Source organism: Boleophthalmus pectinirostris, unplaced genomic scaffold (genome assembly GCF_026225935.1).
Source record: "Boleophthalmus pectinirostris isolate CB_2022bp ecotype Guang Dong unplaced genomic scaffold, ASM2622593v1 HiC_scaffold_8, whole genome shotgun sequence".
NCBI lineage: Eukaryota > Metazoa > Chordata > Actinopteri > Gobiiformes > Gobiidae > Boleophthalmus > Boleophthalmus pectinirostris.
In genome coordinates this window covers 26,032,175-26,055,227 of record NW_026571515.1, presented here as the reverse complement: position 1 = coordinate 26,055,227, position 23,053 = coordinate 26,032,175, and the positions used below count along the sequence as shown (strand labels likewise).

The 23,053-nt window shown below is 40.3% G+C and overlaps 2 protein-coding genes across 5 annotated transcripts; one reads left to right on the top strand and one right to left on the bottom strand.

Moving 5' to 3' along the window:
- The first annotated feature begins 6,089 nt into the window (after nt 1-6,089).
- c1ql4a (complement component 1, q subcomponent-like 4) lies at nt 6,090-14,096 on the top strand. The gene is made up of 2 exons (XM_020930058.2): nt 6,090-6,635; nt 13,917-14,096. Exons 1-2 carry the CDS (start codon nt 6,096-6,098, stop codon nt 14,094-14,096), a joined length of 720 nt encoding a protein of 239 aa, XP_020785717.1. The 5' UTR covers nt 6,090-6,095.
- Nucleotides 14,097-16,631: 2,535 nt separating this feature from the next.
- On the bottom strand, nt 16,632-20,554 carry zgc:153867 (uncharacterized protein LOC337226 homolog). 4 transcript variants are annotated; one of them, XM_020930072.2, is made up of 7 exons: nt 20,428-20,554; nt 20,031-20,058; nt 18,719-18,862; nt 18,448-18,621; nt 18,303-18,380; nt 17,879-17,936; nt 16,632-17,096 (listed from the first exon to the last, which is right to left on the bottom strand). In XM_020930072.2, exons 1-6 carry the CDS (start codon nt 20,521-20,523, stop codon nt 17,908-17,910), a joined length of 549 nt encoding a protein of 182 aa, XP_020785731.2. In that variant the 5' UTR covers nt 20,524-20,554; the 3' UTR covers nt 16,632-17,096; nt 17,879-17,907. The 4 variants fall into 4 exon arrangements, with proteins under 4 accessions (XP_020785731.2, XP_020785732.2, XP_020785730.2 ...); XM_020930073.2 differs by having other exon boundaries at nt 17,890-17,936; XM_020930071.2 differs by having other exon boundaries at nt 17,903-17,936.
- Between the last annotated feature and the right edge of the window lie 2,499 nt (nt 20,555-23,053).

The window sequence follows — 23,053 nt, the reverse complement described above, 5'->3', positions numbered from 1 at the left end:
TTTATCATTTCAATCTTTTTGTTTGTTTTCTTATTTTTCAATATCAGTTAGTGCATAGGTGCTGTTGTGCCTTTCAGCAAAGTGCCATCGTTTGTTTTCCGCTTTTGTATTGTTACTCAAAAGCCATAATATGTAGTCACTTTTGAATAAATGCATCACTCAAAAAGGGGGTAAATAGTGTATTTTGACAAATAAAGTTATATAAATTCATATTGTTCATAGTCAAAGGAAGGTGTTAAAATAATTAGCAAAACAATGTTGTGAGTAAATGTAGGCCAAACTGAACTGTCAAAAGGCTAATCACAAGTACAGAAAGAAGTTGTGTGATCTGAAGTTGAAGCGACTATCCCAAAAGTGTCAATATAATGAGCATAAACAGGAGTGGAGCAGCGCAGTGGCAGAGAGGCCTGTGGGACCAGCGCACTCATAAATCATCTTTCTAAGTGGGGTCAAGGGCCATTTGACTAAGACATGAGCAGAAATGTGATTTTATTTTCTCACCAATAATGCAATATTACTACGGATATTCCAGCATACGCATCGATTAAATGCCAGGATTTTGTGCTTGGCAACATAGACACTCCAGGAGGCTGGTTTAATGCAACCAAAAATCAATGAGACCCAAAAAGCAACAGTGTGCTTCCACTTCCACAAGTTTAAAGGGACTGTGCATGTTTTATATGTTGAGTTATATTTGAGATAGTGTATTTCAACCCACGATTTCTTGTGTTTTACATAAAAACGTTATTACATAAATCATTGTCTCCATAATTTTGATTGAGGATGTTGCGTATGTCTAAAATTTTAACTGAGTATGACAATAGTGTACCTATATTTTTGTAAATGATAACATTACATACTTACATAAAATTTGCTCATGGACTGTAGTTTTATTTTTACCACAGTCTGTCACACCACCTTCTTTCAAAGTAAATAATTATTTAAATGGTTGTGATTTCAATGATAATCTTGATTATTTTTCCATAACAGAACAACCCTACCATTATGCATAGTGCCCGTTTTGACACTTCATTTTAATTTATTCTGTTAGATTATATTAGACAGATTAGAGTTAACATTGTAGCATTATAAGAGCCCTATGATATACTAATATACATACAGATCCTGTGCAGCTGAGTAAACACCATTAAAGCCACACATTAATTGAAAATAAGGATTTGTTTTTATTGCCATTTATTATAATATTTATTGCAAGCAGCTACAAAACAGCCCACATTGTTCCAAGAAGTTAACTGTTAGTTAGCCAATTAGGGCTGGAGAGCTCCTGATTAATTTCATTGAGCCCACAGAGTGCAGTTAAAGAGAGAGAGGGTCCATCCTTGTGTATGCTGGACCATGTCTGTGCGGGAGGCAGAGCTGTGGGGGTGCAGGGGCGAGAGGAGCGCGATAACTGGCCCTGCTGGGAGAAGGGGGGGCTGTTGAGAAAATAGGAGAAGAAGAGGGCGGAGCGTCGGACACATGACAAATTGTGATTAATAAATGTGGTTTGGGACGGCAGTGTGGAGGGTTGTTATTAATAGAGAGAATTAGAGTGGCTGTGCAACTCAATCTGTGCTCTGTCACTCTGCATCAGGTCCGATAATCAGAGCCTAATGAAACAGCGCAACACCGGGATGTAGACATATCCACCTGAACACACCGAGATTACCAATGCACACCTATTTTCCACATGAACCCAGGCAGCCTGCACAACACTGGACATGGGTTGGGACATGACAACGTGACTATGGAGCTGTTAGTCATAATATGTACAGTATTGTCAGAATTCATTTCTATTTTATTGTGTTTTAGGACAGTGCATCTCCAGAAAGCTCAGCAGCACTTGATTTTATAGATTTTGCCATCCTGCTGTGGACATGTTTTATTATTATTTATATTATTGGATTTACATGGGAACCAGAGAAAAATCCTAGATGAAAATTCTACACCAAAAGGTTATTATAGTACTGTTTGGATTAAGGACTGACACAAACAGTGCAAATGCCTTCTTGTGTTGTGTCTCAATTAAATATATGTTTAACAAAATATGAATTGTATTTTTAATGTGTTTTTAAGTCCTAACCCAGATTCACCTCAAATCACCCCTCATTGCCCCTAATGACCTTTACATTGATTTACGCTGGTGATGCTCCTGCTGCATAAGGACAGTACAGTGTCAGTAGGAATAGTGATGAGTGGTGGGGCCCCTGGGAACATGGGCCCCTGCAGCAGCTCTGAGCCTCTGGGGGCCCATGTGTCTTCATCCCTCTGAGCTCCAAACAGGGTTAACACTGTGATAGTCTCAGCTTCTGCACTGGTAATGATAGTGAGCAGAACTGCAGCAGCACATATATACAGACTGTGAGCTCGGTCTGAACTCAACTGTGTATTGAATAATGAACAAAGACAGTCATTAGTGGTTAATTAATCCAGAAACTATGCCAAATGGTTTAAGATGTGAACTGAACCTAAAGAAAAAGAAAATACTGTGGCCCTATGTTGACTGCCACAACATAAAATAAATAAATTATCATAAATAAATATTATATCCAACTGTTTACAAATTCCTTACATATTTTGGGAAGATTCAGTCAACTATGTCAGGCCTTTTCAAAAACCTAATTACGTCAGTCAGTAACATTATCATAGTTCTAAAGACACGTCGCTCTCATTTTAATCCTTACTATAGTGCAACAATGATTTCAACTTACATTTTCAGTTGAACTGGAATAATTATAATCGTGTTTCTGTGTGTCTAATGTGGAAATACTGTTGCCATAGATGCTTAGTTATTGTAATACTTCTTATTGGGTGAATGTCAATAAGGCAAACTTAGATTACCCATACAAATTGTATCAGTGAAGAAATGAATAGAAAGGGCAGTGGTGGCACCAAGACATCCTCATATTTCAATATTAATCACCTCAGTAATATTTAAAGAGCCTTTAAAAATCCAATCCGCATCTGAATGTTGGCAATGATTGTGTGTACCGCTCTGAGTCAGGACCTTCCAGGCACACCATCTATAAACCTCAAATTTACACTGACACAGCATTTAAACCCCACCCTTCACATCGCCACCTGCCCAGCTCAGGATAACCCCTCCTGGAACATCACAAGCTACGTCTCAGCCCCAATTTCCCCGCTAATCCCAGTTGTCCTTGGAAAACTGCTGTTAAACTGACCAATGTCTGGAGGGATGAGCCGAATGATCCCTACATTTCCGGACAGTGGTGAGTGTTGCTGAGGAGAGGGGAGGTCGAGGAGGGACAGTCTGATGAAAAGGGTGGCTGTCATCAATACTGAATGTAGACCTATTCCCCTTGGTCCCCCTGCCCTGGACATTAAACTTTAAACTCACATAAGGGCCGTTATATCTGTCAGACAGCTAATACAAACCTCACAGCAAACCTCAGGGGGGCAGATGATATGAGCAGGAATCTTACACATCATGGACGAGATATTACTTTTAGATATTAGGCATAAATATTATAATGATCAGTTGAGAATAACAATCTACAATTTAAGTTGCCAAAGTTACCATATGACCAAGAATGCACCACCAGCAGCACACTACATGGGCAACCGTATGGGAGAGCAGGAGAAGTTTAAAATGAATAATTGAATAAATTGTTCCATATAAGTTTAGGTCCATTCGTATTAACTGCATATGTTTTCATCAGGTCTACAACAAATTAAGAGGATACTCCTAAAACACACATCATTGTGTTTTCATGTAAATTCACATCAAAGGAAATAATTGTAATAAATTTAACGAATGAGCACCGAACTCCCATAGACCTATTGCTATTCGAGTTTGGATATCATAGCCCTATTCCTAATGAATTGAGCTTGATGTGCTCCTTATTTACGCGTGTGGTCCTTGATCAGTTTGACTTTGACACGGGCGCTGTGGAGAGACAGGCGCTGCGGTGTGGAGCAGGGTGTCTCACTAATGAGCCTTTAGAGCAGTGGGATGCGAGTCACACACTCTGCCAGCGCGCGCACGGGAATGGTCTGGGGAACGTTTAGTGTCTCCTCTCCATCCCTCACCATCACACACAGGCGGCGTTTTACCCACGGCCTCTGACGGCAGCGTTTTCATCCAGAGCCCAAGATGAAAACATCTGTCTTGCTTTTGCAAGTTTTTATCAAACATTACTGAAGCCTGTAACAGGTGAACACGGCTAACGAGCGGGGAGAGGCTTCCGTGCGCCGCGGCATTGTTAGCGCCAGGCCAGTGGGGAAATGACACCGTCCAAAAAAAACAAAACAAAAAACACCACAAATACATAAATATACACTTGCGGTATGCTTCTTTAATACTTTTACATGTAGGCTACACATGCCTCTTAGACTAACCTTGGAATACAAATGATTTTAGGCCTACATCTAAGTGCTCATTTGGATCTACTTTAATTAACGCAACAGAAATAAGCTCCTCATCAGATGTAAGATTTTCCAACCAAACTGAAACTTCTTCTATCCAATCAGAAGTGAGAAGTTGAGAAAGAGCGTAGACTATAGGCCTACCTAGTCTAATTGCTAGGGGCGCGCAAGCTATAAACACAAGTTTATAGACTGATGTTATACAATGTAGTAAGAAAACTGTTTGAATCATATTTTGAGCAAATAGCCTACTGGGGTACACAATGAGGCTAGAAACATGGTAGCTATCCTGAGACCAGATCGGTAGGCTATAGCCTACTTTCAATATGTAGGCTATGCTTTGAGCTAGGAACCGTTTAGTACCAGTTATGATAACATTTACTACCATATACCAACTTTAAATGCGAGTGAAAGCACTTACCCGACATGCGTGCGATCTGAGAGGGAGGGATCAATCTAACAGGTGTCGACTGGTGCAGCCCACAGCCCAACATCAAGCAGAGAGGGAGGCAGCGGACAGCAGCTCACACGCGGAGGAGCTGACCGGAGTATCGTCTTTTGGAGTCGCACCGGGCTTGTTTTAATAAATCTAAATTGTGATATTTACATTTTTCTTTCCCATGGAGAGAGAAGAAAGGATTACGCACTGATGCGCTGATTAAGAAACTCTCCACACTTTCCTGGCACTCTCTTACGCACAGTCGGCTCTAACTCAGCACTTGGCGTCGGGGTCTCTAAAGTGATTCAATTATTTTAGAGGGACTGAACAGGACTGGAGCACCGATAAATTCATCCTTTAATCATGGAATAATGACAAGCTAATGGTAAGTACAGTGTATTTGATAAGAAAAACAATAAGAAGAATTGTGAAAATTAAGCACTTTCATATAGAACACAAAATACTTTCGCTAAATCTTTATTTTAATAAATGATCTTATTAATTCACTTTATTTACAATTCCTTAATATCCACTTTAGTTTTAGTGCATACAATATTGTAGAACAATCCTAAAACAAGAAAACGCCGCTGAACGGTTTGTCTTTTGTTTTGTTTTGCAGATGTACATTTATTCACTGGGCTCTTTCAAACTACAGGCTGTGCAGGACAAAAGTGAGGACTTTTAATATTGCTGATTAACAGGTGTTACAAACATCATGGTGCCCCCAAAGGCCAGTACGATGAATATAGGAAAACTCAGAAGAAAACGATTTCATTGAAGAGGCACAAATATCAATTGGGTCCAAAAATTGTGACATTCATTTGATTTATACAATTGACATGACTTTGACAGCCTTTTCCAGCATCCCTTTAAGTTCCTCTCTCAGGCCATGCTTTATGTGAAACTGAAGTGAGATTTCAGAGAGAGGTGAGCCATGAATTAAATTATCTACTTAAATAATGTCCTGCTCTAAACTAAATCTGTTTTCTTTTTTGTCTTTTTGATCCAGGTGTTGAACATTCATCTTACTGTGATTTCCACTGGGTTCTGTGGTCCAGGGGACTCTCCACAGCGTCAGCTCATCTGGGGCTTTTTTATTTTATATTTTCTCTCATTCTTCACACCCGTATAGTCTTGTTCCAGTTCTCCCAGAGACTTCACCCTGGCCGGCACTATTCCACCTAAGGGGGAAGAAGACTTCCTGACGCTGGCCGCCTCGCGGCTCAGCCGTAGGAAACGTGTGATTGGAGCTGCAGTGGGTGTGGCCATGGTTCTCGTACTTTTGGTTGCCATTCCTCTGCTGGTCCACACGACCAAAGTGGGAAGTGTTGGAAATGCCGGTAGCCATTATGAAATGCTTGAATCCTGCAAAATGGTATGTGACACCACAGCTCAGCCAGGCCAAGAGCTGACCGCTGTATCCCCACCGCCACAGGATTACTCTGGAAAGAAGATCAGGTCTGGTCTTCGCGGGCCCCCAGGGATTCCCGGACCCCCAGGAGCACGTGGACCTCCTGGAGAGCCAGGCAAACCTGGACCACAAGGTCCACCAGGCCCAGGCCCCGGTGGCTATTCCCCTTCCCTCTACTCTCCTAAAATTGCCTTCTATGCAGGGCTGCGCAGACAGCATGAAGGGAGTGAAATACTAAAGTTTGATGACGTGGTCACGAATGTGGGCAACTATTATGAGCCCAGCACTGGGAAGTTCACATGTCCTCTACCTGGCATCTACTTCTTCACCTACCATGTCCTTATGAGAGGCGGAGATGGCACTAGCATGTGGGCCGACCTAAAGAAGAACGGGCAGGTCAGTCTAATGTATGCGCTGTTTGTATGTATGCACACACACATATAATGCATCTCTTCACTGGTGGCCACCCATGTTTGACTCACTCACCTCAGCAAAATTGAGCCTTTCTAATTCAGAGCACATTCCACTTAGCAGGTGTCAAAATGACAGGAAAAGAATGAAAGAGAAATCCTCTTCCTCATTAAGAGGAATCCATGGTATATAGTTTGAAATCAGCGGCCAGAGATATTTGCATTCCCACATGTAATGTAGCTAAATGACAAGTGGCAGAACGCAGCAGCCGCCACCAAAGGAACAGTCTAATTAGTAAGTATCATACACAGAGCTTGATTATCGCCTAAACAGAGGAGCAAAAGAGCACGGCAGAAATGTCTGTCAGGACGCGGACTAGTCAGTTTACACCTCAGCTAAATAAATAATGAATGTAAAATTGACAGTCCACTCATCCACTCCCTCATTCCCCAGACACTAATTAAAGACACTGTGGCTGATGGGGGTGGGAGCGGAAAGGTGGGATAAATCAGACTTTTCACCAGAGATCTCCAAATTCAGGAAACATTCTTCAAGTTGTTTTTCACATTCATTCATTCATGAAGGACGCTAAATGCAAATCCTCACCTCTCAGCCTCCAGACATCACTGTATCAAATAGAGCCAGCCACAGATAACAGACAACAGCTTATTACAACTGAGTAAGAGATAACATAGCACATCTATACTTGAGTAAATGTTTAAAAAACATGTATCATTCAGTGCTGTTTTATTGTATGTGCATACGGCCACAGAGGTGAGAGGCTGCGGGCTTAATGTCCATATTGTCATTCAAGCCATCTAAGACTGTTTAATAATTTACTCATCTTAGATTAGATCCTCTGCTGAGCGGCTTCCCTCCTCTAACCCTTTTTCTGCTTGTTCATTGATTCTCCATTAATTATCTTTTCACTCAACTCAATTATTTAACCTCACCCAGGTTCGTCTGACACCTGTCATGTGCTCCACTTCAACAGTTTGGTTAAATCGAGCTCTCACTTAACCAGAGAGTCCTAACCCAAGTGTTATAGATGAAAATGAGTGTAAATAAATTGCCAGTGGAGTGTGGGATTATGTAGCAGAGTTGGTGAAGCCTTGAGGCAGACGGGTACACAGCCTGAGGCCAGTGAGTGGCTGGGGCCTGCTAAATGGGCACTATGTCTGACAAGCTGGATTGCTAACTCCAGAATTAAACAGCCTGTTTTACCATTGCCGTAGGTGATAAAGCTTTATTGGATATTTTGTCTGAGCTGGGAGGTTTTTGTCAAAGCCTTGAGGAGAATCCACCTTTCCTTTTTGATTACTCTTGCACAACATACAAGGCCATTTGAAGCAACACTGTCAAACTTTTCAACTACACTCATGGCTTCCAACCTCACCATTTATAAACAAAACTGTGGCTACAATTTGGTTTTGATTTTGAATTTTGTAATCTTTAATGCATAAATATATTTTACCACCTCAAATTAGTCGGATGTGACCAGAAACTTCTGACAATACTTTTAGATTTCGGTAGATGCAATTTGCCATTTCACTAAATATCGCACTTTGCATTGTGACTATGATGGACAGTCCAATGATAAAAGCCAGTGGGGCGGCTCTTTTAATACATAGACATGTAGAATCTTAAGTGTTAATGAATTGTAAGACTATAAAGACTTGTCTTTCTATTTAGTGTGTATGTATTCTGACAACACTAAAGTGTCAACATGACAGGAACATGGCGAGACGTGTGCTCTGAAACAGTACAGACAGTGGGAGAGACAGAGAGACAAGACAAGTGGGTTCAAAGGGTGGAGCAGAGGAAGATAGATGACTTCATGGAAGTGTGGAGACAGTGGGCTGGTAGACGAGGCTTTGGGGAGGCTGCTGTGAAGGCCAGAATGAGATCAGGCCCGATGACCAATGGACACCCACTCCACTGACAGGCTATCAGCGATGGGAGAGACAAAATGAGACAGAACAGTCTATAAACTGTTTATAGCATACAGTTATTTGTGAATTCACCATCAAAATGAACTGGCTTTATCACAGTGGTGAATATTAACTGGCCCTAAGGAATATGTGTCATTTATTTTATTTTATTTTATTTATAAATTTTCTGCTTGCAGATAAAAAAAAAACAACTTCATAAACCTGGCATACAATACATAGTACTAATAGAGTTTATAGAATGCATGGTATGATGTTTACTAAGATGTAGAGATACACAGAAAAGAAGGATATTATTGTAAGATTCTACTTAAACAAGTTCTTTTCATTAAACAGCTTAAATAGTGAATACAAGGCAGATTTCTTTAGTCATGTGACGTCTTGAATTAAGGTATCCACTTTTCTGGAGGATGTGCTAATCATAGCTGGACATGCATGGGATTCATATAGCATCAAGACACATAACATTCACTTAACCCACGCTCTATTATGGACCCACTGCCTCACACTTGAATCCTACCTTCACCAGTCACTGCAGCCTGACAGGCGGTCAGCCACAAAGCAGCACACTGTAACTACCTCTAAATTGGCAATATAAGAATATAAGAGAATATGATTACAAACTATAATGAAATATTTGTTTTGCCTCTTCAGTGCATAGTCCAGTCAGGCTTACATGTTATTTATACTCATCTAATGTTGTGAGAGCATGATGATGAATTTGTATTGTTTTTCTATAATTATGTAATATTGATTTAACTTGGACGCATAGGTTGTAGCTGCTTAATATGCAACCTTTGTAGCAAATGTTATTAAGACCGTCTATGCTAATGCTAGTGTGTTTTATGCTGGAGAAGGCAGGTAATACGTCTTGCTTGGCTTTTTAAGCAACCCCCCCCACCCCCACCCCCGCTTGTTAATTACTTTGCATGGCGTACTTGTCTAATGCATTATGTGCAACTGTATGTCAGAATTAAATATCCTTAATACCGAGTGCAATGTAGACTAATAGATACCGGCTGAGTTCCCGTTTAATCTCGCCTGTGTTTTTCACCTGTCATAGATTCCTTTAATAGCTCACTAAAGGTCACGTTATTTCACACAGAACTGTTAAAATGTCATCACTTGCTGTAATGACCCTTACCTGTATTCACTTTCTCTGTACTGCGACTTATATAGGCTACAGGTGGAGTGTAATTAGTCCAATGCTGGTAGCCAAAGATTCATAACATTTGAATTTAATTTTATAAATCATTCATCTAGAAATTTAAGGCTTATTTGAAGTTGTTGTCTGGACCTTAGCCTCAGGTTATTTGGCAGAAGAATCTAATAAAAACTAACTGTGGTACAGGTACCACTGAGGCTCATGAGGGAAATGATTTGATGTGTGGAAGCTGTAGAAAACCGAGCCACAGCGTTCACTTTGCCTAATTCAAATGCAATGGTAAGTTAGAACCAAAACAGGAAGTGTGAACCAATGGTCTTTCAAGACCACAAAAAAGGCATATAGGTCTTGTCAAAAATAATGACACTGACAGAGCAGCCTAATAGAATGTAAACCAAATAGAATTTGTGAGCTACGACAAATGTAAATTTGTGAATTTGTTGGAGCAGAAATGTTTTGTTGTTAAACCAGGGCTCATTAACTCATCTGGTCTTGGGGACTGGATGGGAACGGCTGTTGTTGAGCGAGCTGTAATCCTGAATGGCAGGTAATAGCAATCTAAGGTATGGCTCAATGCTACACTCTCTTGTTGCTGTGTAATCCCCAGGCTCCCCGAGGTAAGGGAAAACCTATTCAATAAATATTCTATTTCCACAACATCGCCCTCCTCAATCCTCCTCCTCTAACCTTCCTCGTGCCGTGTGCCGGGGTCCCCTAGGTAAGTTTAACAGCTACTTTTCTATTGTCTCCGCTCTAAGAGGTCAGTATATCACAGTGAATGAATCCTGTCACTTTTATTACCAGTGGAACAGAGCAGCACAGATAAAAACAGGACTTTATAAACCCCCCGCCCGCCGCGCTCTCACAAAATAGCCCCGCTTGATCAGTCTCTCCCTCCACACCCCTCCTGTTTCTTTGCTTAGCCCTCTGGCCCTTGCTTTTGTTTTTTTCTTATAGTCTCCCCTTGTCTGTCTTATGTGCCACGGTTGTGTTGTAAATGACACTGCCACAGCTCCCCACCCCACTGCACCCCCCTTTCCTCCTCAGCTCCCAGGAGCGTTTAGTGGAGGCCTATAATGAAAGGGCTAGGCGGAGACATAGACAGCCACAGGCGAGCCCCTGGGGCCCCTGCCTCACGCCTCACAGCTCTGCCAGGCTCAGGATCAGTGCAGTGTGCTGCCAGTTCGCTCGGATCAGCCTGCGTCCTCCTGTCGTATCCATCGCCTTCTCCTCCTAATCCAACCATGGAGCCCTTATCCCTGTCTGTCTGCCATCTGCATTCATAGATGGGAGAATTATTCTATCTGCTATACATCGCAAAGCAGTTTCTCACAATAGGAAAAATGTTGTTCTGATAAATATTCTCCCGTTAAAAATATGAGGAGTGAGAGTTGAATACCCCAGACGGAGAGGAGCTCTATGCTGTTACACTGTTTGGTCAAAATAATGAGCAGGATGACATATGCCCAGTGTCAATACACAGTCACAATAACAGCATCACTGTCAGAAGCAGCCAAAGATGCAAATGTGATATTGGCTGTCACGACACATGTCAAGCAGAACAACAATATAACCTTTAGAGATGACAGAAGATATTTGAGAGACAGGTCTTAAGGGGGTCTCACAATATTAAGCATTTATAGACAGCAAACACAGTCTAAACATTTGGCTTTCAACAAATATGTGAGTCATGAAAATATAATATACATTGTATATATAATGTTGGATGTGTCAACTAGTTACTGAAACAGTGTTGATTGATTTGCAATAAAATTGTTGCACATTCAGTTCAATTCAGTTTGTGTAATTTTAATCTTAGAAAATGCACTGATCCAGAAATTTCAGATTAAGTCCATGGGTTTGACACAGTATTTTTATGTACTTTTCTTTTCTTCTTTACTTTCCTTTTTTAGCACAAAAAAAAAGCATTAGCATTTTATTTTTATTATTTTTACACTAAATGAAACCATTATAAATACAGTTTTGATTATTGCTTGCATCAACTATTGGCTGTCTCCACTAAGATGCAGGAGACCTAATGTAGGATTCATGACACATTAAGAATACATACTGTTCACAACTGAAAGGGGGGGCAAAATTGATCTGTGCACGTGTGGGGAGAGGAGGATATTTTTTATTACACTAATTCAGGCCTGGTTGTGGTCGACTGACAGTTTTCAAATGGATGCGGGCTCGTGGGGAGAAAGGCCGCTGTGATGGGGTGACATGATGGTAGTTGAGTTGCAGATCATATTCGGGGGCTGTCATGGCGGAGCACGGGGCCTGTCTGGATGGTGACAAAGATTGAGTGCTCCAAGCACAGATGGACAGTGAGACAGACACAAGGCCACTGACGGTTGACATGTGTCGGATAATAGCAACAGCTACTCCAGGATTATTGATACGTGCAACTCCAGAGGATAGTGGAGAGGCACGCTGGGGAGAAGTTGTATTTTAAAGATTGGTTAAGAAAATGTAGAGGTGTTAGGCCTCGGATTAGCTCTAATGTGTTAAGGTGGTGACATAAGCATGAAATTTGGTGCTGATTTAGTTAATTCATTTCTGACTATTTTGTAAGAAGGTTCCAAATGATCCATATACTGTAAATGGACAAGGTGTAAATATTACAGTTACAGTTTAATACAGCCATTGCCATGGGCTATGCCGAACTGTAGTATAGTTTTACCCTATGCCGAATTGTATTACATTTCATAGTCAACATTGCAGCATTGTTTTCTGTTACTGAATGGAATTAATTTTATACTAGTATTTAATTGTACTGATCCCATGTATGTAATATTCTCAGTCTAAAAATGTAACCTAAGATTTCCTAATAACTGAAAAGAAACAAACAATGGACTAAAGTAAACATATTCAAGCCTAATGATGCAAACATTTTGCTTTACGTGATGTAAGAGGCGTAGATGCTAGGGAAAAGAATTTTAAGCACTGTGATTGTGCATATATTACATTTATTACCATCTTTTCACAATATTTGCTCTACGAATTTTCTTTACAGCTGTACCTGAGTGCAAGCATGTGTGTTTAAATGTCGACAATGAGTAAACCCAATTAAATGTGTTAACAAACAAGTAAAGATCCACTGCTCCCGGGTCAATAAGGCAGAGCTCACCCACCGCATGCAAATGGAGGTGTCTGGCTTAGGCCTGGCCACTCAATATCATGCATATTGAGTTCGGCCAAGGATCATACGCAACAGGTCAATAGCTGGTGGAGGAGAGTAATGCTGCTCCTCTGGTCTGAGCAGCTCTCCTCGTAGATAAACCTGTTGTCCCTTATGACTGAGCTTATCTGCACATCCTAATCATATTCCCATCTGTGCTGCTCCACACTGAGCCTGTCCATAGCAGATCAATAGCTGCTGGAGTGGCCCTGTTCTTAGTCCACCTCTGGGGCCAAGGGTCACACACTCATCCATCTACATATGGACGACGGAGGTGGGCCCAGAGGAGCTGATGTCATTCTTATGAGCATCTCATTTTAAACACATAAAGAACGTATTAAGTCAGTGGTGGGTGTGGAATAAGCGGTTCTTTTAAAAACTTACAATAGCAACAAGCCATTAAAATATATGGTAATTTACAGAGTTAAGTCTGAGAAAGTTCATTATGTCAGATGTTCAATTTGGACCGCAGTTGCTAAGTATTAAACTCTTAACAATTTGACTACTGCAATTTGTTTCTACTGGAAAGTGTGTTTCTCTTTGAACTGTATAGTTTTCCTTGTACTTCTATGCATATGTAGTGTTCTCTGTCTAAAAAAGTAAATCATATTCAAGACTAATAGTGAGAGCATTTTGGTTTATGTGATGTAAGTGGCAGACTTGCTGTTCAACTTGTCTCAGTAGAAATTAATGTTTCTTCCATTTAAAAATATGCGGCTATAGAATTTTGAGTTTAAGTTGTGTTTGATTTGACACATTGCAAACACACATACATAAAGTGACTAATGATCAACTGAATCAAACATTGTTCCTGTTAAAGCTATGGACTGCAAATGTAAAATGATTTAGAGAAGGCAACACGCATTGTATTATAATCAATGCTTGTGTTGTAAGTGTGTCTTACATTTGCAAGTGCTTGATCTAATTGTGAATGCACCTCTCCTCTCACTTGGTCTCTGCGCTCCCAGGTTAGAGCCAGTGCCATCGCTCAGGACGCCGATCAGAATTACGACTACGCATCCAACAGCGTGATCCTGCATCTGGACGTGGGTGACGAGGTGTGTGTCCAACTGGACGGGGGCAAAGTGCACGGAGGCAACACCAACAAGTACAGCACCTTCTCTGGCTTCCTCATCTACCCTGACTGACCACTGTCCCACTGTGGTTTGTCTGCGGGTCTCCAAATACAAAACCAATGCATGCACACGTAAGCAGACATCACAAGGACTACTAATCATACTGAGCCAAACTGCTTTGATTTGCACCTCCGGTCTATATCAAAAATGTATGAATCTGTACAGTGCAAGGTGCAAAAAATGACTGCACGTTGTGGCTCGGAAATATCTTAAAAAGAATCAATGTGTCTCCCATTAAATGCCATTGTATCAGAATATATTGAGAACATCATTCTAATTGTGTTTTAATGCAATAATGGTGTCAAGAGTGCCATTAATCAAGCTGGTGAAGCCAAGGCATACCTATGTGTATTGTAATCTTTGACCCATACACTACTGTCTCGCCATGCTTTTTTCATATCTAAATAAATGCCGAATTATTATGCAAAGATGCTAGATACGTTGGATAATACTAAATGCAGACAGTATTGTGACCCTTCATAATTTACATGTCACTGGGATAAAGGATTTCTTTTTGTTCCTGTTTTATGAATGGCACTTGTTTCATTGCAAATGTACAGTATTTCAAAGTGCATTTTTGATTGTGTGTTTGTATTCAATTACAAAATAATGAGTGTGTGGGTGTGGCTGCCCGCCTGTCTTTTAGTTCAAAATGTTGTATACCTCATAGATGGATTTAATGGATTTTACAATGACATATGTCATGTTTATTTTTTACATGTAACATTATATGTGTACACAGTTTATCTTAAGATGGACTATCTTAGATGTTACATAGATTGAACAGATAATATTGGTATTAAAAATCATATACCCAGTCTTGTATGTGTTTGGACATGGCTTTCTGTCAACAGTCACACTAAATAAAGGCATGTATGAACCTGGGGAGACTTGGACACACATAATCCTGTTCACTTTTATTTGAAGTGACCAGTGAATGTGACTGGAGATTGGATATATGGCCCAGCCTTGTGGTCTGATGTGGGATCGAAGCAACAGTAGCTGAGCACAGACTCTGGCTGCTCAGACATGGATTTCCAATATGTCTAACATGGTGTCAGAGATAAACATTAAAACCAGTGCATTGATCTAATTCTCATAATTTGCAGGGGGCAAATAATATATATTTCATTTAACATTTGACAAACACACATATGTTCAGTGTTTGGTGAGGGTTTTGTGTACTCTATAGACAGTGTTGGAATGTAACAGAGTTAAAATATAAAGCAAAATGTTTAAATTGTATTTTAAATATAGACACCCAAAGTGAATACTTTTTGCTTCACTACACTAGAAGGTTTCTATACTTTCTACTTCACTGCATTTTTGAAATGGGCTAAAAAGTAGAAGTATTTTTATTAATGATTCAATTGTTTCTGCTGAACAAAATTCAGCACAAATCTTACACTACAATTGAAGCTTTTAGATCTCAAAATTTGTGCAAAACACATATCACTTTTTACTCAAGTACATTTTTTAAGTGTAATTTAACACTTTTACTAAAAGTAAAAGTTTTAAGTTTTTTTGCTTCGGTATCTGTACTTTTACTTAAGTAAAAAAAAAACGTCTATAGCCGTAAACACCTTCCTCAAAAAAGGAACAAGAATATGGTTCAGGCAATAAAATTACTTCATGTTTTTTGAAAACTAAAGGACACGAGAGCCAAAGTGTGCCCTCACCTTTGATTATGCTAAAAACATAACTGACTAAGTCGTACTGGGTCACAACATGTACAGTAATTGAGTTCATCTTGACTCTGGATGTACAGTATTTGTGTATGTGTTGCTTCTGGCCAAGGAGGATGCTATAGCGCTTGTCGGGCCCAGCCCTCAGATCCCTGCCCTCCCTTCTTATCCTCTGTTCTTTTTCCCTCTCTATCCCTCTCCCCCTCCTCTGCTCTCTCTATGGCAGATTTCAGTTGAAAGTTAATTGGACGGAGAGAGGTCTGAGACAGGCTGCGCTGAGGCCCATTAGTGATTCCCCTGTCGAATGCAGAGCCACGAGGATCACAGACTCACAAATAGGAGGATTAAAATAATCAATAGCCTTGACTTCCATCGACCACACACATACACACACCAAGTAATTAGTGGACAAGCTATTCAGCACTGGACTATGACACCCCCTGAACCTTAGCACACATAAGCCCGTACTCCAATAGCTGCGCCGCCTTAATGAGGGGAAATAGTTGAGGCTGTTGATAGAAAAATGAAGAAAAGGTCAGGAAGCCATCACGCAGCCTCCAACTGTTCGTATCACCGGGCTTTGTCACCAAATCCTCTTTTTTTAATCAGTTTACAGCCTGGTCACCAAATTCAAAACATTTCAATTAAAAAATTGACCCTAGGCTTGTAACGTACAATACCGCATAAGAGAACATCCTAACTGTTCATGCAGTTAAACAGATTTTGAGTTAAAAATAGTCTTGACTCCGATTGGCAAATATTATTGCAATGCGCAGTCAGTCTCCCAGCAGAATCTACAGGCAAATGGCGTACTCTTGTGGTGTTTTGCAGTATGACAAAAATAAGTTAAACAGTTCAACAGTTGGTTTTCAAGACACATTTATTTAAATGCAGAAAAATATTTGGGTGAATTAAAATTGGAGCTTTCTTTGAAATGCATCATGATTGTATGGCTTTAACAGTATAAACCTACAATAATATAATTTTTTGTACCAGTTTGCCTGTGAAACGGCAGGTAACTACTACTGTACATAGACCTATTATCTAAAGACACAAAAGGTAGTTCTAACTACAGCATGTTATTAAAATTGTACGAGTAGAAAGTGTTGCCCCCGTTACTGAAACAAAACAAGCACACAGGATAAAGACATGTTTTGTGAGGTCAGTTTGTGACCTAGGGAATGTCAAGGCACTTAAATTAAGTGAAAGTATGAATATTTGGAAATGTATAAAGGGTTTATGATGTGACTTAAAAAGGGTAAATGCAAAGAAGTACTAAAATGTAAGACTTGTCATCTTCAGCCGCTCATGACCGTCCTGACCAGTTCTGGAAAGAGCAGAGAGAAGACACAAATTAAAACAAAACCTAAAGGCTTCTCATAAAGAGACAGTACGGTGAGGTTGGAGAGGTTACTAATTGAAACAGGTGTAGAAATCATCTAACAGGTTCAGCCAAAGCATTTGGCCATGTCTATGATCCAGGTAAAGCTGGTTAGAGAAGCCATCCTCGCTGTATGCTTAACTCCATGTACAAAGCAAAGAAAAGAGGGAGAGACCAAGGGGAGGCTACAGTCCAGAGAGCAGCCAACTACATTTTCAGCTCCCATCAGTATAGAGAGAAAATCAGCATCAGAGTAATTTACTGCACTTCTCTGGTTAGTAGAAAGTCTGGTACCTCTCCCAAAGCTGGCGACTTTTGTCACATGTTCACTGTCTGATCACCTCTGCACCAAGAGCCAAAATACAGCTTAAAAATACCAACATGCAAACAGGCCAGAGGGGCTGCCTTTGACACAATACCCACTACTGGACACCAGATTAGTCTCATCTCATGTCTTGTGTCCACCAAACCCTTTTAAATGAAGGGGGTCCCAGACACATGCAGAGGGCCATGCAGCCAGAGGCCAGGACAGAGGGCTGCAGGAAACAAAGGAGCGGGAGGCTACATGTGGAGACAGCCTCACTTCTACAGGAGACACAGACCACCAGGCTTTCCCTTTTCCACTCCAGATATGGTTCTTGTTTAGTGGCAGATGTTAACATGGGTTAATGAGTGGCATATGTAGTGTGTGTAGCAATGAGAAAGCAGGAAAGCCTGGCAGTACTAACTCATGATATACCCAATGCCCGTACCGGCCTCAGCCTGACAAGATGTGACGGACAAATGCTGCAAAGGAAAAACAGTTCACACATTTTCAGAATTTGATGTTTACACAAAACACTTAATAGGGGCAATCAAGACTAGCATATTACTAGTTGTTCATCATAGATGTCAATTTTCAAAAACACTGAAAGCTTGAAAATGTAATGTTTTAAAAAGGACATTTGTGCAAAACTGAGGTTTGAGGTTTCTGCCATATTAAACCATACAAACAATGGATAATATGTCCTTTAAACAGCAGGAAAGATCCAATACAATTCCAAACATACTCTTCTCAATGTCACATTGAGAAGAGTATGTATATAAAAGGAATGTGACATGACACTGATCCAATTATAATGTCACCTATATCCCCCACAAAGTGTTTCCTACCTTCATAATTGATGCAGCCATTTGCATCTTCATGTCCTGCCAAGAGAAGCTCCACCTCCTCCTCTGTCATTTTCTCACCTGTGACGTAGAATGCAAATTAGATAAAAGCTTGCATCAAAAAGGCATTTGTTTGTATTTAAATTGCCTAGTGTGGTGAGAACATGGCGGAGCTCAGCCCCCATTACTGTTCCGTTGCCTTCCTTGTCAAAGACACGCAATCCCTCAACATAATCTTCCATGCAACCTTGATCTTTGTTCTTGGCGATGGCGAGGAACATAGGCAAAAATTGCTCAAAGTCCAACATTTTGGTGTTCATCTCTGTAGAGTAGCAGGACAATTAATCAGCACCACATTGCTTATTTAAAACACAGAGGCACAAGACTGTGATGGAAATGGCTTTGCATTGTTCTCTTACCCTCGGCCTTGGGGTTGCCCAGGACTTTGGCCACCTCCGCGTTGACAGGGTTCTGCCCCAGGGCGCGCATGACATCTCCACACTGGCTATAGCTGATCTTTCCATCTCCAGTCCTGTCAAATAGCAGGAACGACTCCTTGTACTCTGTGAAATAGATCAAAATATAAATAAACAACCTTGCATATTTGGTAGATTATAAACCACCAAGACATAACGTCATCAACTTATTTATAAAGATAGGAAACACAGGTACAAGCAGGAAGGACTGAGGTAAAAGTGTTGTGTGAACCCAACAAAAATAAATTATAAACCAAGATCTGTGACATTTTTGTTGTATTACATGACAATTAGCAGATCATCAGATTAAACTGTTGAAGCTATTGCCAACAACCCCTGAAGTGATTTCCAAGATAAACAATAAACACTCCAAATCCAGTTCATTTTGAATACACACTATATTAATGATACAACAATGATGTGTAGAGCAACAGAGGTATTATGAACTCATTAATTTTAATCAAAATTTTTTCTTTGGAAAGTAGCACAACAGAGAAATCTGACCACAGTTGTACTATAGGCAGATTGGGGCTCTTCTCTTTGGCGACTGACACCAGAAAACACTGTTGTGGACTTTTCCTGTTCTCAGGAATGCACAACTTCCCTAGTGGCTTGTAAGTACTATTCCCAGCACCATATTTGGTATTGGAGGAGTGGAGGCAAGTAGGAGGAGAGCGAGAGTAGCTTTAGCCTATTATGTCAGTGGTGATTAAACAAAGCAGCCCTTTGACAAAAACCAATAACAGCTGTATCCAGAACCAAAAATGGACACAGACTTCACTTGAAGTGCTCCAGAGATAACAGTTTATGGCAAACAGACAGGCAGCAGCATTCGCAGTTAAACAAATCCACGGACTAGAACCTAAGATCCAACGTCTGACTGACGACACACAACACAATGCAGGATACAGCCAACAATGATTAGATTATCACCACGTGGAAAAATGTTAATTACTGTAGATTTTATATCCAACAAACTAACAGCTAACATGCTGATCACACCCAAACCAGGATCACCGTCAATGTATCACCTCTTCTGACTTACCATGAATCTGATCCGCTTTAATTCAATCTGAAAAGAACAAGCATTTGCAAAAAGGTGGGAAAGGTAACACAGTGGAGAAACCCCAAATAACTAGCCTTAGCATTGGGCTTCGCCTCAGTGACAAGCGCGGCACAGAGCGGTGGAAGAGAGATAAATCAAGAGGGAAGCATGCTGAAAGAACCAAGTCTCTAATAAAAATGTTGAACTCACCACTGAGTTGATCTTCAGAGAAGTCAGACTGTTCAAAACAGATTGGATAAAACGAAATGAGCAATGGTGAAGCCACGCTTACATAATATGGTATTCACATTATGACGCAGAATGTATATTGCAACCAATAATATTGATTAAATAGAAAACAATGTATATGTAATATATATATATACAATCGTTGAATCGATGAATTTCACAAATAACTAATTATTTCGCAGGCTAAAGCTAGCGTAAGTAGTAAACTTCCACTTCCGCTAGCAAACCGTTACAGGACTGGATCATCCAAAATACAATATTAGTCGCGTCCTCTCCGATACTAAACCTGGAATTAGAAACTTACTAAACTAAATTATAATGGTTAGCTCTTTCTATATGTTTAAAAGGAATTACTTACCATGGTTATTGGCCTAGGTGTGTCCAGAGACCTTGAAAGCCAAAGAATGTGTGACGGCTCCGAGAGGCAGACGGGGCGAGAAAAGCTGTGCGTCATGCGTCAGCACGTACTGCTCCACAGCACGCACTACGCACTGGAAGAGGAACATTACCCTCTCCTTATATAGAGAAGATGCACCTCTGCAAAATGTTTGATTTATTGAAGTGGTGTATTTCCATTCAAATGTGATAAAAACAATGTGATCTCAAAATAGTGGTGACATCTAGCCCATGAATAAGTTAAATAGTCCAGGGCATCTAAAATAAATAAATAAATAAATGGGTCAGTGACTCCTGAGGCTTTTTCATGGGAAGGAAAGAGACGCTCTTTTCTAGGCCTATAGCTCCTGTCAGTACCAGTCCAGTTCATGAACTCTGACACACAGAGGCAAGACCCATATAGCCTGTCATTAGCCTACTAAATCCGCCTTCAGCATTTGATACATCTGGCCACCCCCAATGCTTGGGGGCCAAGATGTTGAGCTAGGTTTAGTCAGGACACAGGGAAAACATGCGGGAAAACATGCAAATTCCACATATCAAACACAGGACTCAGTCAACTATTTGACATCTAGCTTCCATTTTCAGTCTGTTCAACTGATAACTTTTTAATTATTGTTTGCAAATTAAGTTAAACACATTTGACACAGTTAGATGAAGCTCACTTAGAGTATGTTCCTTTGCCATATCCATAATCAAATGAACAATTGTTTTGCGCATGTGGAATTTAGAGATATTTCAAGAACAAATGTGGTTATGCTGGCAACATACTAGTATATGAATATTCTTTTATTTCTTTTTTACTCTGAATTTTCATGTCACGTTAAACTCGCATGTTTTCTTAAACTTTTATAAAACTGTGGAGACAAGTGAGTCATTGTGAGCTATTATTAACAATACTGAAAATTTTTTTGACTGTTCCACCATCTTTAGTAACTGTGCCAAGTCTCATAGTTTGTCGTAAGACACACGGCTAGTTTTCAGCCACCAAATAAAATAAATTAGTTGATTTAATTACAATCTATGGTGAAGTAGGCTTACTGAGTTTGCTACATGTAAGTAGACATATAGGACATAAGAGCAAAAAGTAGGCCTACGCCTCAAATTCAAGTTCCAACTATAGCAGGCTCAACATTAATTGGCCTATCAAAAGTACGGAGGCGATTCACTATAAGAAATAACAGGATGTAATTGCAGCGTTTAATAGACCAACATAGTTAACTTATTTCCAATACGCACCACAAGGTGCCACTGTTGTTCAGTACACTAATGTGAACGAACAAGCGGAAATCTTAGCAAGTGTCAGAGCAGCACGTTCTGAGCACAACAGAGTGTATCAAATATGAACATTTTACTGCAATAAGAGAAGTACTATAACATAAAGAGAACAATGTTTGTTTACGATATATCCCAGGGCCATGCGTTAGGCGCATTAAAGGTAGATTGCAAGGTTTCAATTACTGATTCCGTGATAAAAAAAAAATTAATAAAATGCCAGTGCTTGGTCACATTAACTCACACATACGGGTATTAGTGCAGAGATTGATAATTACAGAAGTTTGGGCGTCTCTCAGCGCTCTCCAGTAATCAATGCGCCGCTGGTCCGCGGACTTTGGGCACAATCCATCGCCCACTCAATGGGCCTTGAAATCACCACTTATGTGTCCCGGGCGCCAAAACAAAAGAAACATGCGACCCTTGCAGCGCGACTAACGGAACTTCTGGCGCTTTATCACAGCGCAACACGCAAGAATAGGGACCACTAACAAAGTCATGCAGATTAATACGATGACAAAGGGCAGCCTAAAATAACGCACTATAGAATTGAGAGATATTACGCTAGTCTAAAAGGACGAAAACATTTCTCTTTTTCATACTACTGCGCTTAGTCTGATCTATTGTTATGACTGTGCTGTATTATGGCCCTGGCCCATTCAGAGGACAGCTGATTGCTGATGAGTCTGCCGAGCAGACAGCTCAGTGTCAAACAGTTTAAGAAGATTAACACTGCCTCACGTTTTTCTCATCATTTGCAACAATAATCCGTCACAAGAGGCTAATAATGACTAGCGCATATCCTTTGGTTAGCCATATAAACTACTTTCAAATCATACTGGTTTGGTTTCTGTACCTAAATAAAAAAGTGGGCCTATAGGTTATAGATTATAGTCATAATGGCCGAAATGAAGAAAAGTCAGTGCTCCATCTTAAAAATAAATAAATAAATAAATCCTTCATGTGTGCCAAAGTTGTGAGGAAAGATTGAATTATCTTATCAAAATTATGTTTGAGTAAAATCTATATAATGTCCCTTAAGTGATTAAATTTAGCAATTCTCCTGTTTGATGCCAGTCAAGTCGCTGCTCCACCAAATCTACAAACACCTGATTTAGTTTTAATGATATTACACCCTCAGTTGGCTGTGTCATGGTAATAATGTGGGCAGCTCCAGCTGCCTCTAGATCACATTAGCCAAGCTTTATATTGACAGCTCTGGACAAACTGAACAATGAGGCTTCAGGGATAGACAGCTTAGTGCAGCTTAGCCGATGGGCATCCTGCAGTAGGCAGGCCTAGGCACCCTGGGT